Source organism: Gamsiella multidivaricata (genome assembly GCF_025024155.1).
Source record: "Gamsiella multidivaricata strain RSA 2152 chromosome Unknown BC939scaffold_24, whole genome shotgun sequence".
NCBI classification, from domain to species: Eukaryota; Fungi; Mortierellomycota; class Mortierellomycetes; order Mortierellales; family Mortierellaceae; genus Gamsiella; species Gamsiella multidivaricata.
The window spans coordinates 27,903-44,712 of NW_026251732.1; the positions used below are offsets into that span (position 1 = coordinate 27,903).

Consider the following 16,810-nt stretch of genomic DNA (forward strand, 5'->3'; position numbering starts at 1 on the left):
TTTAACAACCAAATAGACAGTAATAAATTGTCCAAGGGCAATGCTATGAATATCCGCACTACGGTATGCTCGCAAAAAGCTAGTGAGTACTGTTGTCAGAATGATGCCATCCACGGGAGGAGCCATTGAGGGCCAGTCACTGCTCTGCAAAGCGCACACACGCAGAGACACGAATTGGTCGACTGGGCTGTGCTGTGAGCGTAGCAGAGGATGGAGCAACAGGTCCATCTCTTTCACTCAATTTACCATCCTATTCTCTGATCAGCAATGGCACCTTCAAGCACCACAGCAGCAACCGGTCGGCTCACCAGGGCATCCTCGCGGACATCAACAACGTCGGCATCGACAACCAAAGGCGCCGCGAAGACCGTCTCTGCCACCAAACCTAAAACAGAAACGACAAAGAAAGCTACAGCAACCGGCAAAGGATCCAAGAGGCAGGCGGCCTCAAAAGCCGGCGCCCGTAAGCGTGTGAAGCGCGAGGAATATGACGAGGATGAAGAAGAAGAAGAAGAAGAGAGAGAGGCAAGCGAAGCAGAGGAAGACAATGATCAAGAGGATTACAAGGATGAAGACGAGGAGAACGATGAGGACAGCGACGCAGATGATTTTGAGGACTCCAGCTACGGTAAGAGTCGCACGCGCCAGACAACCAAAGCAGCTCCTTCGTCCAAAAAATCAAAATCAACGGCAACGAAGAAGACCTCCGCAGCCAAGCCGTCGAGGTCTTCCAGCAATCCCGATCTGCAACCAGCCGGTTACAAAAAGTTCAAGGTCTCGCCCGTTGTCATCCCCCGGCCAAAGAAGCCTGCTGCAGATGCTATCCAGCCCGAGACGCTCGAGTTCATTAGGGACCTGAAGCTCAACAATGACCGCGAATACATGGATCAGAACCTGGAGCGATGTCAACAAGCCAAGGCAGATTTTTTGGATTTCATTCGCATGGTCAAGGAAGGGCTACTGGAGGCGGATCCTGATATTCTCAACGTAGAGCCTAAGGATTCTATGATGCGAATCTAGTAAGACTACCGGCATACTTTGGCTTGTTATTGCTCTGAATTCTGCGAGTCTCTTTCTGACAATTGGATGATATTGACATAGTCGCGACATCAGGTTTTCGAATGACAAGAGTCCCTATAAGCGTTCGTTCTCCTGCTTCTTTTCAAAAGGCGGTAAAAAGGTGCGTTGGTGCTTTGTCGTATATTCCCGATTGTTGACACGGCCCGTAGCCTACTCTGACATTACATGACTCTATTTTCACTGTCCACGCTAGTCTATCGCTGCAGGTTATTTCTTTGGCGTTTCTTCAGAAGGCGAAACGTTTGCAGGATGTGGAAAATGGGATCCCTCAGGCCCGGTGCTGGTTCGGATCCGCCAAGGCATCGTCAACCACTCGGAGCGATTTGAGGAGATCCTGAGTACAGATGCCATCAAGAAGATCACGGGCGGGAAGACTGGACTGGATGCTCTTCGGCCTGGGTCATCACAGCTCAAGACAGGGCCTGCAGGGTTCGACAAGAATCATCCGATGATCGAATACCTGAAGCGAAAGTGCTTTGCGATCGGCAGGACCTTCACGGACAAGGAGGTGGTGAGCGAGGGGTTCCTGGAGGAGGTACTGCAGACCTTTGATGCGTGTGTGGATCTGGTCCACATCCTGAACGACTGGATTGGATAGAGGCCATCATCGCTGTAGCCCATGCAAAAAAATAAAATAAAAGTCGTCCTCTGGTGCAGAAATAAGGTCCAGAATTTAAGATTTCACCGCAAGCTGCGGATTTTCGGAATAAAATAAAAAAAAAAAAAGGCACTCCTGCTCTCTTTTCCCACCACCAAACGACCTGCACGCAAACTGATTTTTTATGGAAACAAGCAGGACCAAGGCCCATGACGCCCTCAACCTGCCCGAGATCCGCTCACTGATCGGGCTTTTCCTCGTGGGACACAATGGCGATATCATCTCATGTATGATGGTCAATAAGAGCTGGAGGGCAGACTTTCGGCGGATCCTCTATCTCAACCTCGTCCTCACAAGGCGCACTATGGGTCCCATCATTCTACCGCTTCAATGGCGTGCCTACGGACCCTACACGCAATCGCTGTTCATTGAGGAGCCGACCGTGGCCCATCGAGACAACAAGCGCACCAAGACCTATGGGAGCAGCATTGGGGCCAGTCAGAGTAACAAGGTTAAGACCTCTTTACGGTCATCCGATTACAATCTGGATCCTGCACTGCACTGTCCCAATCTGCTGCATCTCACAGTGAGACTAAGCCCGAAACTCCTACCTTTGTGCTGCTGGACAAGGCAGGAGGACGCATGGTACGAAGTTGGCGAGGATGGAAATCTCGCAGGGGATGATCAGCACCAGCACCAGCAGTCGATGTTCAAGACCAGCGCAGTTGTTCGATACGACAGGCAACAAGAGTCCTATATAGTGAGGACCAGCAACCGGATCCTCGCCATGCTGCATTTCCACCCCAAGCTACAGACGTTTCGCTGGATCGGCTCTTCGGAGACTCACATGGATCAGATCGGCCGATACCTTTTGACCAGGCAACATCAATTTGTGGAACTACAGCTGGAGCACTTGAAGGCTTCTGTCTCGGAGCTGAACACCATTATCAATAACTGCACGAGATTGCGACGGCTGGATCTAAAGACGCTAGCTTTGAGGGCAGCACCCAACTGGACCGATGTGTCAACGAGCACCGCGAACGAGCTTGCACCATTTTTGATGAGCCAATTTGCCGCACTATTCTCACTACCTTTGGCAACATCACCAACGGACTCGGATCTGCAAGTGATACCGCGGCAACAACAGGCTATCCTTGACCTGCAAGGTATTGAATCCTTAAAATTAGAGGAGCCACACTTCCCGATGCTGCAGCTTTGTATCCACGGTCCGGCGCTTAAACGACTCTGTCTCTCCGACTGCCAATTCCCTACTGGATTCAACAACGCTGTCGGGACAAGCTCCAATCACCAGCAAACCGACCCGACTATGAGTACTCCATCCGTGCCCTCAGCTCCTGAATTTGGCGTGTATTGGAACTGTCCGTATCTTGAGACCTACCAACACAATCAGACAAACGTCCTCTCGTCGGTCTTTGTGAACAACCTCCTGGACTCTTCTCGAAAGACTCTGTCCTCCCTCTCTTTGGTCTCCTATACCATGGATTCGGATTTCGTCACCGGCCTGATCGACCGCGACCAATGTCGGGTCCTAACGTACCTAAACCTTTCCATGAGCACGTGGATCAAGAGCACGGAAATTCAGCTGTTGTTGTGTCATTGCACCGAGTTGATCGAGTTCATTGGCCCGCAGGGCGTTCTTTGGGGGGAGGATCTGGCACTGTCGCCTTTATCGTGGACATGTGTTAAGCTGAGGAGGTTGCAGCTACTCATCTGCCTGGCGAGACCGGATTCTGGAATATGGGAGCAGAGTATGAAGAAAGGACGGAGCGAGGGGCCGTTGAGTTTTCCGCTTCAGGGGATTTTAGGGTCGAGATTTGCATTCCCACAAATTGCTGCTGCTTTACAAGAAGCGAGCGGGCAGACAGGAGCAGTCGGAACAGGAGTCGGGAGCGATGAGGCTGGAGAGATCGTAGAACCAGTCTCGGAGACGTTGATGCGGCTGGAGGATATTCAGAACGCGGTTTATGACCAACTTTCTCGACTGACGCAGCTCGAGTTCCTGGACCTGACAGGCGGCGGTAATACGTCTTTTCATTTCCTGGTCGAGTACCCACGTGGGATCCCATGGACGCTTGATGCAGGGCTCGATAAGCTACAGGGACTCGGTCGGATGAGGGAACTGGTTGTTACAGGATGGGAGGAAAAGATGACGAGACAGGAGGCTCGATGGCTGAAGCAGCACTGGCCAGAGCTACGGAAGATTGTTGACAAGAGTGGGGATTTGGCGCAGGGCGGCACGACTTTGGGAGGTGGGGATGATGAAGATAGGAAGCCGGATGAGGATCGGGTTGTTGGGTGGCTCGCGTTTGAGATCTGTTTGGCGCAGGAGTGGCCGGAGAGGTTCCCTGGCGCGATCGGGCTGGTAACAGGTGGATAATACGTAGACACTCGAGTCAAATTACTAAGCACCATTTTTCTTTTGTAGTATGTACAAATATATTTTATTTTTGTACAAGCGTGAAGAACGATGGATGAGGACCTGCATTGTCCTTCTTCCGGAATGCTGGTGTAGTGGTATCTTCTTTGAACTCCAGCGGTGATCGACGATGTTCATAGGAAGCCTTTTGCTTACCGTGGCCCCAGTGTACCGCAGTTGTCATTTCATGCTACTGGCCTGAACGCGTCTCGCTTCTCCATGTCCATTGCTCCTATCCAGTGGTCAAATCGATGCGTTGCGCATACATTCTCCATATCGAGTCGAGAGCAAAAGAAGAAGAAGAAGAAAAAAAAAAGGCTGTTGATGAGCCGCTGGCGTTCAAAGCAACGATGCCGGTTTTTCTTTCTTTTTACCGATTTATCATCTATTGCCTTTTCCCACTCTTTTTTTTTCGCCTTTACTCTCTTCACTCGCTCATCATCCACACTCACATCCACACTCACATCCACACTTCTTTCGGCTGACCAGTACTGGAGTACAGCACTGTACCTTTTCTCTACCATTTCCTTGAGATATTCCCGACTTTCTGACTCTGGATCATGATCAAGTGCACCAGTGAGGACGTTGCATGTCGATATGTCAGTATCATAAAGGAGCTCGAAGACGTCAACAGATCGTTGGAAAGCAGGTGCCGCGAGGCGTTAGCGTATGGCGACCGTGTCCAGGCTGAGAACACATTGAAGCTGCTGGAGGCGAACCGAAGCCTCGTGGAAGAATACAGTGCTGCACTTGAAGGATTCATGAGGGCGACGAATCGAGCACATATGAAGGGCGGGTAGCTGAGGGACGGCTTTTAGGCAATTGAGGTAGGCTATAGCTTGAACAGCTCTCCATTGAACGTCTTTCTCTCTCTCTTAGAGTTATATGATCGGATTAATAACAGATTGGCATTCTCAATACTCTGACACTCATCCGATAAACAGGCCTTCCCACTCCCAATCATCTGTCCATCTATCCATTTTTTTTTCTTTAGTTAGATAGATAGATAGGCCAAGTAGTCATCGGGTTGAGAGGAGAAAGCGAGTCTCTGATGACAATAAAACGAAGCCGACGATGGATTCGATTTATCAAGCCGTTCTTTTATTTTCAAAAATGCTCAACGTGAGCTCGATCCAGGACTTTCAACTTTAGGTCCGCCCGCTTTTTTGTTTGAACGCGTAGTATCTATCTACGGCGCGCGCGACTTTATGGGGAGAGAGAGAGAGAGAGAGAGAGAGAGAGAGAGAGAGAGAGAGAGAGAGAGAGAGAGAGAGAGAGAGAGAGAGAGAGAGAGGAAGGAGAGATTACGGATTGGTGTAGAGGGAAGCGCAGTGTTGCGCATCGTTGCGGTGCAGAGGCGATGGTTAATAGAGGTTTGAAGAAGGGAAAAAAGAAATGGGCCTGATTCTCTCTCCCATTCTTTTTGCCGTCATTCTATCTTTTCTTTTCCACGTCCTCAAGTTCCACTCCGTCTATGGCTGGATACTATCGCACTACTTGATCTCCTCTTCCTGCGATATATAGAGAAACTGATGCGCCTATATGCCAATGAAGCTAAACGGGACCGGGTTGGGTATTATAAACACGCGTTTCACACAGTACTTTCGACCCGATTCTCCTGTTTTCCCCCTCCTTGGGTTTGCGTTATAATGTACCAGAGCCGGGTTACCTATCAAAGTATTTCGTCTCGTAAGTAAGAGCAGAGCGTTGTGTGAATCCCCTGGACCAACCCACGGTATTGATTCTGTGAAAAAATAATAAATCCTTTGGAGACATTTGTCTGTTGGTCGCCAGAAATAAAATAAAAAAAAGGAGGTGGTTTCTGCCTGTGTTCTCTCTCGCATTTTTTTAAAAAAAAGTCTAGGTTGTTGCTCGACTTTTGACGCGTCGCGCGCTACCTTCAAAAAAAAAAAAAAAACCATCAGGATGAGAAGGAATAAAAAGTGAGATTTAGGCAAGACGCGAGTGAAACGCGAGAAGGCCGGGTGAGACTGGTACCGGTGGACCTTTAGGTATTAAAGGAAGACCGAATCTCCCTGAAGAGAACCCTTTAGAACTCCTACTGCCCCCCTCACCCTCCGGTACCACTATACACTTTTGTGAAAGAAAGAAAGAAAGAAAAGAAATGTCCTCCAAACCATGCGCTAACTGCAAGAAGACAGTGTATGTCAACGAGAAGATGGATGCTGAAGGTCGATGGTACCATCGTAGGTGCTTTAAGGTAAACATGCGGTTAAGACGTTAACGCTCATGTACTCAATTGGATATCCTAACGATATACTATTTTTTTTTTCTCCTTCTAGTGTATGGCGCCAAACTGCAATGCTTCGCTGACGCTCAGGTCCTTCCAGATGGCAGCCCTGGATGACTCCATCATTGACCCCTTGACCCACCGTCCGCTCAAGGCCCTTGTGTGCAAGGACCATATCCCTATGCTTAAGCATTCGATCAACAAGGATGCCCTCTCGCTCAAACACACTACCTCAACACCTCGACCTACCATCCCCGGTCTTCACCGGTCCATGATGGGCAGCCGTGGTCTGGAGTCTAAAGATGAGGATTTTATGGAGGAGCAGGATAACACAAGGCCGTTCTCGCCAAGATCGCTGGACCAGGGATCCCATGCTGAGATCTTTAAATCGCTCGGAACTGAAAATATAGCCAACAGTGAGGAAGAAGATAATGTGGATAGTGAGTATTCGGCGCCGACGACAACGCTTCCTAAATTCGTACATGGCCGCTTTACGGTGTCGAGGGTCTCGGATCCAGTAACGGCGTCGCATGTGGAAGCAAAAATGGCACAGGATCCGAATAAGGACGATGACTCGTTCAGGAATATTCCTGTTCACCACAGCGATTACGAGCATAAGGACGGACACACCGCCATGGAGGCAGAAGATGGGAGCTGGGACGACGATGGTGATGACGACGATAACGAGGAGGAGGATCATAAACAAGAGCGCGTATTCTCGATGAAGAGGGGTGATGCCGAGGACGCGACTGAGCAAGAGCAGACAGCTTTAGGGGATATGACGTTTAGCTCCAAGTTGATGGAGCACATGAAGCATGGACGCAGCGAGAGCAAGGAGGCTGTTGAGGATAGCCCTAAGGCTGTCAATGACGATGAGTGGGATGCTATCCCGACGGACAGCTATAGCCGATGTGAGATTATTGCTGGCATGTAAAGATCTATCATCCTGCTCTTCTTCCTCCTAGCCTTCATTATTTATTCATATTATTGAACATCTCTCTGTACTTTTGCTTCACATTGTAGTTTATTGAAGTGTAGCATGGTGAGTCTAGGATGGTTTATACATATTTTACATGACAATAAAACAAATAAGCAGGGTTCTCCATTCCACAGCGGAGGAATATTAAGAATTGTACAGAATAAGAGTTGTACAGAGTAAGAGCAAAAGCATTGTTGGATCTATCGATTACAGTGCTTCGTGGGTGTTTGGTGATTCCAAAAGTCCTAGTCGATTAATTGCTGGGCGAAGACGATGCAGATGTGTCGAGCATGCGCTTGAACATGGATCCCCACGTGTCTGCAGCTGAAGGTATCACGATCTAAGCGACACAGAAGAACAACTGAGGTTAGTCCGAGATTCAACCCAGATTGTTACCCGTCGCATCAATGGCGAAGCAGTGCATTACCTGATATGGGAACGGATTTCCGTCACTGGTGGTGATGGGCGGTATATGGTCCTTGCGCTCATTGACTGTCCGCAGAATGTTAAGAAACAAGGACGACAGTGCCTTTTCCATGTTCTTGATCGATCGTTGCTTGTCTATTGATAGTTTCATAAAACAAACGTCGGGTCATTGAGTGGTCAGAGTGATATCGATCCTTGTTGTAGGATCCAGGGGTGGTATTTCCTGCGCCCCCTCACTTCTTGAGGGCACTTTGAAGAAAATGTCCTGAGAGCTACCTTTCTCGTTGGTGTTGGTGACAATGTTGATGGTAATCGCCCATTGCTCCCAGCAGACTTCTGACGATGTAGAACTAAACCATGCTCGCTTTGTCCGCTTTTCGTAGAACATAACTCCGATCTATGAGTAGACCATTATATGACAGAAAAGAGATTGTGTGTTCGGAGTGAATTTCTGAACAGCAGTTGTGCTTGACAGATTTTTTTTTCTTTTTGCTCATATGATCCATACCTGTCCTTTGCTATGCGGATTGACGTCCGCAGCTTTGATGAAGGCTGCAATCTTTTCCTCGACCAGCCTGTCGACTTCGTCGTCGTCAATGATAGGCTAGAGAGCGTAGTAACAGATTTCAGGTCAGACCACATTGCTCTCTTGCTTGCTTAAAGTCCAAACGCAGTGAACGGATCCATGCTGGATGTCCTTCTTACGATGGTCAGATCGAGAATATCCATGTCCTTTGGTTTGATGTTGGCAAAGACGCGGTGAAAGAGGATAGTGTGCAATATGGCCCGCAGTGCGTCCTTGAGCAATAGCCGCTCGACGGTCTAGTCCAGGATATACAAGACAGTTAGACAAGCTGAGTAGTTCCGTTGAGGACAGCTCCTTCTAGTGCAATGCGAATACGATGGCGCAATATATCCGATACCAGTTCCACCGGGAAAGTGACAGGCTGATAGTGACTCATGGCGGCAATGAGTTCAGAGCAGAGTTGGATGAAATGATAGCGCTGGAGGGTTTAGATGGAATGAGTGCCGATCGACCGCAGAAAGGAATGGGTGGTTTCGGTCGAGGTGGTCCTTCCAATGAGTTGTCGATAGACAAGAGGTGTAACAAGGCATTTTCTATTATTTTTTTGCCATCTTCGCCCTCAATGGTGACCAGAAGAGGACTGCTCGAAGAGTGCACGGGCAAGTCACCTTGAGGGCCTAAGCCGCGTTAGAAGGATGCAGACGTGCACAGAGACGAGCTTGACAGCTCCATAAAACCTTGCTCCTTTCATTCATTCCTTTTCCTGCACCTCCACCATTCCACCATTCCTCCTTCCTCCTTCTCTAATTCATCTTCATCTCCATTTACTTCGCCATTCCTTCATTGCATCTTTCACTCCGTATTCATTCTTTCAAGTTGCATAATCACCAAGCACGCATCGCCATCCCCTAACGGCCGCCAACCGTTTATCGACCCTTATCCGCCACTAAAAGGCAGGCAGAACCTGAGTGTAGCCAAGAGTCATCATGTCGAGTTCGGCACCGACGGTCAAGGACCTCTATAAGACCATCACCGCAGACTTCACCGCGTATCTTTCCAAGGACAAACCAAGGGAACAGGAATCGTCGCGCGAGACTCTTCAACAATACCTCGACCGCTTTATTAAGAGCAACAGCGCCAGTACCGCAAGCACAGGACACTCCGGTGGCCATAGCCATGCCTCGACTCCTACAACCTCATTTAATGCTGGCGGACATACTCCCTCCTCAGCAGCGCAGGTACTCGGCAATGCTGCCGCAGGAGGAGTTACACCAGGAACTTTATCCAACGTGGACTCCCCTAATCCAGTAGCTGGATCCTCTACAGCCCCGGTCGCTGCTGGTCAGCGATACGCGAATGAGCTCTGGTATCAGTCATTGACGAACAATGCTATCCTGCAGCACTCCAACAATCTCCCGTTTGCCTTCCACCGTCTCAGCCAGACCGCGTCAAGTGTTGGTTCACCATCCTCGTCTGCGCCTGCATCTCAAAATGCCTCAACGACTGGCTCACCTGTTATCGGAGGAGGTCAAGGTGTCACGCATCCAGCCACACCAGCACTAACGGTAACGACACCCAATACCGGACCTAATAACAGCTCGCAGTCCTCACAGACAGCGCACTCGACATCGACAGCAGCATTCAACGTCGCAAACATACCCGTCAGCTCTCCCTTGGCTGCTCAAAGATTCTCAGCACATCTGATTACGATGTTCACGCAACACAACGTGAGCGATGCACCGATTGCAGACGTTGCGACTCGGATGATTGTCTACCTCACGCATCTGTTGCCCTTCTTGACACCACGCCTCGTCATCACGGATTGGTGGGATCGATTGATACAACCGTGCCTGCAAGGAGAGATCAAATTGGAAAAGGATGCAATGAAGTCGTGTAGAGACCTTGTGACGGAATGCATGATTCGGGACAACATACTAGACAGCCATGGTTCTGGAACTGGATCGCTACTGGTCGCTGGAGACGAAGAAGGTCAACTAGGGACATCTCTGGCAAAGGCGGCAATGCCTGTCTCACAATTTGTCCTTCGAAAATACATCAGAGCAGCGCACAGACTAAACCATCGACTTTCGGATGAAGATTATATCGAAAAGGAGCTGCAGGCTGAGGGCATAAGTGGATTCTCGTTGCGAGCGAACGCAAGCCGTGCAGGACATGGCACATTACCGACAGGATCAGTGTTCACCCCTTCCTCCTCACCCTCGGTGGAATACACTACAACGGATCTGGAGCGTCAGCAGCAACTTCTTGCAAAAGCGAGGGCAATCATCCGGCGAAAGAAGGACTTCTTGGTCAAGAATCTAGAGGTCATTCTCTTCACGTACGGCGGTAATGTAGGACGCGTCAAAGACTTTTTCAGCTGCCTCTACACGTACTTTGTGGGCGCACTCTATCGACCAGAGATCCTGGGGTTGCTCTGCCAATTCATCAGGCGGCAGGTAAGGCGGTTGTTTTTGCAATGGAGGACGCTCAATGAACATGACCAAGAACCAGTGTATGATTTCTCACCGTATCCATACTCCACATGACGGTCCAATAGCGCGTTCATTTGCACCAGATCTTGGCTACGCCATTGTTCGACTCTCTATTGTTCTCTTTGAAGGTATTTTTTTTTTGGCTTGGCTTGGCTTGGCTTGGCTTGGCTTGGCTTGACTTGGCTTGGTTTGGTTTGGTTTGGTGTATCACTGCTACGTACACTTGTCATACTCGCAGCTAACCATGCACTCTTTGAATCGTCAATAGTACGACACATCGCCTCTGATCGTGTCCCTCGGCCTGATGACGTTGATTATGCTAATGCCAAGGATCCCTGCGGCCCTGAACGAAAGACTCCCAGATCTGTTTCTGATTCTGAGTAGAATCCTTTGTTGGCCCCGATCTCGCCAGCAGCTGATGGCGGTGATGAACCAGAGGAACCAAAACGGGGCAAATCTGACCGGCCAGACGATACAGTCCTTTGACGAGTTTGACGATGAAGGCCCTAAGGCTGATGCTACCGGCAACAATATCAACGACGCAAGCAGCGACAAAGGCGAGGGGTCGGCGTTCATGATGGCACACGTCGAATTTGAGGATATTTCATTGTATAATCACGGCATTCGCTGGCGCCGATATGGTATGGATATAGTTTACAAGTGCACTATGCAGGTGTGGTCAGGCAGCGGTATATTAAACACCTTTTCCCTTAAAATTCTAAAATAACCGCAACTCGTATTAGGTCCTGCTTTGGCTGGTGGATCGACAGAGGGCGCACCAGATCCGACCGCTATTTTCTCATTCCTCTACGGACTTTTCCCCTGCAACCTTCTCAAATTCTTGCACGGCCCTCGTGTATACATGAAGCAAGCTCATTCACCCATAGGATCACCCCGACAGAGCTCGGGGTCGCAGGTCGGAGAAGGCGACTCTGCAGAAAGCGACACTGAGACTGGAGCCATGTACCCCAAGGATGCGAACGACAAAGCATTCCATATCGATGAGGATCTGTTGAAATCAAGGGTGCAAGCGCTCCTCAAGCGACATTCTCTTCACCCGGATTTGTTGACGCTTACGTCCGAACAAGAAATCGCGAGCAAAGCGAGGTGGCAGAAATTGGAGCCAATGGAGATTGTCGCCATGTGCGTCGGGCTGGATGTCTGGAGTGCGGGAGGACAATTCGGTACAGGACCTGTTTTGCGGTCGATCGAAGAGGATCGCAAGGGAACATATCATCAGGATAGCGGTGAAGACGACGATGACAACGAGATGGTGCAGAAGGAAGATGGAGGCGGAGCACACACAGCCGTTTTTGCTACTGCAAGTAATGAGAAATCAGTCAAGCCCAGTCCAGTCCCTGATGTGAAGGCACAGGATCATTCCCTACAATCGCAGGCTCTGACCTCGGTGGAGTCGCTGGCGTCGCAAGAATCTGAAGGAACACCAAATGAGATCCTTGCACAGGAAGACTTTTTTGGTCCGTACGCTGTAAAAGACCAACAGGGGCGAGCAACTCATTCTATGCCAGCAGGTGGCTTCCAACGGGCGTATGTTGGTCCTGGTAGCGGAGTCCAGCCTTTGCCAAGGACACGAACAAGGTCTAAGGAGGTGAAGATGAGCCAGATCTTGAGGAACTTTGCGACGTTACGGGGACTGGACCACGAAGGATTCCAGATGGAGATCCAAGGCATCAAGCATCTAGAACAAGATTCGAGGATAAGGGAGCGTCGGCCATCATTGCTCAGCAATACTGAGGGCGCAGCAGCATTGACCGCAGTGGCGACAGCAACCGCTACCGCTACCGCTGCAACTGATTATGACGATATGCCCGCAGAAAAGTCCCCAGCACTGACTGCACGAGCCGACCCAGGACAAGATTCGCTGCTCCGCCCAACGTCCATGGCGACCCTTGTTATCCAGAACCAAGACTATCGAAAAACGATCCTAAATCTGGAGCGGGAGCTGCTCATGGCGAAAAACGAACTGAACTTTGAATTGTTCTTGAAGCAGCAACACATCCAACAGATTTTCAAGGTTCACCGGGCTCATGTGCTTGATGCAAGCGTCGAAGCCGAGCGACAGAGCCTTTATAATACTTGTCGGTCGCTCAAGGCACAGCTTCAGGAGACACGACTGCTGTTAGAGAAGGAGAAGAGCGAGCTGGAGAAGAGGAAAAACAAACAGACGCACTGGGACACGGAGCTGAAGAACAAGATGCAGAACTTCAGAGACGAACGCAAGCAGCTGCAATTTGAGGTTGAGCGACTGAAGCAGGATATCAAGGATACGCGCCAGGCCCAGGAAATTCATGAACGTCTGCTGGTTGAGGAACGCAAGGGGTATGTGTTTATTTTAATTCTCGGCATTGCTCGTTATTGGCCGTGTACGAGAGTACTTGCTTACATTTCAATTCGTCTTATTTGTTTTGCTCATAGAACCTTTGACCTCAAGAATGCAATCGAAGACTTGTCTCCAAAGCTCAAGCGTATGGAGGAGTACGAGAAGCGGATCGAGGTGATGACTCGACAGCTGGTTCTCTGGGAATCCGAGCAGACCAAGATGGTGGAGATGCAGCGCCAAATGGAGACTGTTGTCAGCCGGTGGCAGAACCTGGAGCTGCTTCTTAGGGCAGAGAAGGAAGAGGCCCGAAACCTCAGGAACAAAGTCTCACAGCAATCACAAGTACTGGACGACATGCGTATTCAGATGGCTATCAATGATGGACGCGAACCAGGAGACGTACTCTATAGCTCGATTGCTGAGTATCATTCGGACGAGGAAGAGCTCGACGAAGGGCGAGAGCATGATGATGGAGAGGGTGCCGATCCTCGAGCAGTGTATGGCATTGGCAGTGAGCAGGTTGAACGAGAGAGGACCATTAGGCGCAAGCCTTCCCGCTCTCTCCGCCATCACAGCAGTACAGTGGAATTAAATTGGCCCTTGGCGTTCACTCGATCAAACAGTACTCAGCAGGGATTTGAACAGCAGCGACGAGCATCAGCCATGCAGGAATTTATGGTCCGAGAGAAGGAGCGGTGGGATAAAGAACTGCAGGAAGCGCATAATCGGTGGTCCAGGGAGGCTGTGCGAAACCAGCAGCTGGAGGATCGCATCCTGGAACTGCAAGGACAGCTCGAAATGGCGCGTGCGATCGATATGCGACAGATTGGCGGACAGGGCGGCCATAATGATGGACACCAGGGTGGTCATAATGGTGGACATCAGGGTGGACATCAGGGTGGTTATAAGGACGATCAAGGTGATGGCGGTGGTGGCGGTGGTGGCGGTGGGGGTATGCGAATGATGAATGTTACCTTGCAGCCGCAGAATGTTTCATTTGTCACCACGACAGGATCGGATATCAGGATGAGGACGAGCGACCATTACGATACCGATGATGGCGGGATCGAATCTAGCGAGATGATCGGACGGTACAGCCGCCAGCAACGTGATAGCGAGGAAGCGGATGACTCAATCTACGCAAGGATGCGCTCTGCTGCTGGACCATTGAATGAATCGCCCCCGCAGCAGTCAACAGGCAAAGGCAAGAGCTCCAAGCAAAAGTCGAAGGGCAAACAGGCGCCCACGGGACTGGGACGTGCTCAGACTGATCGAGGAACGAACGGCGACGGCACCGCAGTAGCAGGAATGAAGGCCCTTCAGTCGCATCTCGGCGCCAACACCCCTGGCCTCTTTGACTTGGGTTCCCGCCCTTTTCAGCAGCGCAAGAGCACAGAATCATCGTCAACTATGAACAGCTCCTCAGCTGCCACTAGAGCGGCTACTAGCGGTTTGTTCCCACCAACGCTTTATGCCCGCAACGTATCACATTTGTCAGACTACGCAAGCAGCGATGTAACGACGGCCTCTGATACTAGTACGATCTGCAGCGTAGTCCGCGGTGAGCGAAGTGCAGAAAATGGTGGTGCTGATGATGACGGTAATCATGCTACAGAGTTTGGATCAACATCGGCCACAAGCTCGGCAGGCAGCAGCAGCAAGAAGGGTTCCAAGAGCAAGGCGGACAAGGAGCGCGATCGCGAGCGGGAACGTATCCGACTGATGAGCGGAATGGGGCCTCTAGTGGATCCAAGTAAGATGTATCGCAACGTGCGCATGTTTTAATCATCACCCAATAAACCCATCTGGCTGCCTCTGCCGTGGATCCTCAGCTTTACCGATGGTGCCCTGTGGCTTGAGATTTGAAGAGTAAAAAGTATAGTGGTTCACATGGATTTGATTGCAAGGATGCAAGCGCGAAACCCTATTCTGGCGGCAAATACTCTATTCTGATGGCAAATACCCTTTAAGGAATATCAAGGTGTGAATACTCACACTCTTCGTAGATCTCTCTTCCCCTCCCCCTCCTCATCAACTCAAGCATCTCCTCCTTCGCAATCGCACTTACCCCCAGCATGTCGCTCCCTCTCATGGCAACAAACCCACTCGAGATTCCGGAGATTTTGAGCTTGGTCGGGCAATATGTACCCCTCTGGGTTAAAGACCAAGGACGAAAGGTCTACCAATGCAAGAATCTGCTGCCGTGCTTGTCAGTCTCGCGCCACTTTCGACGGACACTCTTACCAATCTTCTGGCACACTATCCATGATATATATATGAGTCGTGTCCCATTGAGTCTTCTGCAAGAATATGCACGCCATGCTAGGGTCCTGTACTACCACAGTTATCGAAGAGACTTTGATCCCATCAAGCTGCAATATGGGCGTCTCGTGACGGCGTTGCGGCACAACTTGTCAAATCGAACCCAAACTTGCTCGAACTCACATGGAAATTGAACCAGGCCGCGATACTGAACGATGGAGTACTCAGCAACCTCAAGCGCCTGAAATTACTAGAGCTTCAAGCGATGATAAACATTCCTGCTTCGTCTTTTACGCTTCCCAATGGATTTTTACAACCAATCATGGATACTCTTGAGTCGTTGTATATAGAGGCCGCGCTGCTTCGGGGTGCATGTCAGGGGGGACAATTGGTTTTCCCGTTGCTCAGGTTGTTGCGGATCTATAAGGACCCCCGGTCAGCGTTTGGTAAACTGCTGGGGGTCTTTCCCAATCTCGAAACCGTTTACATCAACATTGAAAGTGATGAGTCCTTGCAAAGTCTAGTCAACTTCTTCCGATCCGAGGGATTCCCGTGCCTCGTCAAATGGATTACGTGTGTGCATCGTAACAGTGAGAAACCGCTTGCAGATGCCCTCAAAGGCTACACCGCAGGGATCATGGAACTGGACGTGACACTGCGCCGAGTGAGTTCCACCATCATAACCTCGATCAAAAAACATGGCAAGACGCTCAAGAGCTTGAGGATCTTCAGAGATTACGATTCGGCGACCAATCTATCGTTTATGGTCAACATACTAGGGTCCCGTGAACAACTGAAGTCACTCGAGTACGTGGATCGGTCTAGGAAAGGGGAGATAAGTCCGTTGCTGGTCAAGGAGAACTGGAAAAATCCGGGATCGTTGCAACATCTTTCGCTCTCAATCGAAACCCTATCATTGTACGAGATCCCGATCTGTAGATTCCCGCGACCGCTTCCACAAGGTGTGACAATGGGGATGATGGCACAGGAGCCTTTTTGTGGGTGGAAGGTGCAGGGGAGTGCGCTGACGCAGAATACGACATTCCTCCAGACGATTTTCGAGCTTGCAGAGGACTTTGAACAGCTGCGGACCATTACCTTGAATGGCATCGAGTATAAGAAATGCCACTAGGTTGTCTAAAACGGGATTGAAGCGACGATAGCCATAGCCTCATGCATACTAGCTTACCAACTTATTATTAGTAACCCAGCTGTTCTTTTCGTAAAACTTGATCTGTCTACGACACAGCAATAACATTTCTCTTAACAAGCACCAAGCGTTCGTCCAAAGGATGTTACTGCTGATCGCATCCGCTCTGCAGCCCCTTGGTATCTTCGTAGCAATGTTTTCGGGAGGCGGATCAAGGATGGTTGGCTTTTCAGTCACCCATGATGACATGTCTGGCAGGCGATTTCTG

At 50.0% G+C, this 16,810-nt stretch overlaps 5 protein-coding genes across 5 annotated transcripts; 4 read left to right on the forward strand and 1 right to left on the reverse strand.

The window, feature by feature from the left end:
* The first annotated feature begins 42 nt into the window (after window positions 1-42).
* BC939DRAFT_447866 (uncharacterized protein) lies at window positions 43-1,793 on the forward strand. Its single transcript, XM_051555158.1, has 3 exons — window positions 43-1,019; window positions 1,102-1,180; window positions 1,274-1,793. The coding sequence occupies exons 1-3, from the start codon at window positions 268-270 to the stop codon at window positions 1,676-1,678; spliced, it is 1,236 nt and encodes a 411-aa protein (XP_051413337.1). The 5' UTR covers window positions 43-267; the 3' UTR covers window positions 1,679-1,793.
* A 27-nt stretch (window positions 1,794-1,820) lies between these two features.
* BC939DRAFT_447869 (uncharacterized protein) lies at window positions 1,821-4,123 on the forward strand. The gene has a single exon (XM_051555159.1). It carries the CDS (start codon window positions 1,863-1,865, stop codon window positions 4,074-4,076), a length of 2,214 nt encoding a protein of 737 aa, XP_051413338.1. The 5' UTR covers window positions 1,821-1,862; the 3' UTR covers window positions 4,077-4,123.
* Window positions 4,124-6,222: 2,099 nt separating this feature from the next.
* Window positions 6,223-7,452, forward strand: BC939DRAFT_409781 (uncharacterized protein). The gene is made up of 2 exons (XM_051552910.1): window positions 6,223-6,336; window positions 6,419-7,452. Exons 1-2 carry the CDS (start codon window positions 6,241-6,243, stop codon window positions 7,298-7,300), a joined length of 978 nt encoding a protein of 325 aa, XP_051413339.1. The 5' UTR covers window positions 6,223-6,240; the 3' UTR covers window positions 7,301-7,452.
* A 2-nt stretch (window positions 7,453-7,454) lies between these two features.
* On the reverse strand, window positions 7,455-8,887 carry BC939DRAFT_447873 (uncharacterized protein). Its single transcript, XM_051555160.1, has 6 exons — window positions 8,695-8,887; window positions 8,477-8,593; window positions 8,280-8,375; window positions 8,048-8,168; window positions 7,773-7,906; window positions 7,455-7,685 (listed from the first exon to the last, which is right to left on the reverse strand). Exons 1-6 carry the CDS (start codon window positions 8,731-8,733, stop codon window positions 7,599-7,601), a joined length of 594 nt encoding a protein of 197 aa, XP_051413340.1. The 5' UTR covers window positions 8,734-8,887; the 3' UTR covers window positions 7,455-7,598.
* Window positions 8,888-9,028: 141 nt separating this feature from the next.
* On the forward strand, window positions 9,029-15,286 carry BC939DRAFT_121471 (uncharacterized protein). The gene is made up of 5 exons (XM_051549996.1): window positions 9,029-10,753; window positions 10,855-10,917; window positions 11,058-11,430; window positions 11,533-13,129; window positions 13,226-15,286. The coding sequence occupies exons 1-5, from the start codon at window positions 9,284-9,286 to the stop codon at window positions 14,913-14,915; spliced, it is 5,193 nt and encodes a 1,730-aa protein (XP_051413341.1). The 5' UTR covers window positions 9,029-9,283; the 3' UTR covers window positions 14,916-15,286.
* Window positions 15,287-16,810: the final 1,524 nt, after the last annotated feature.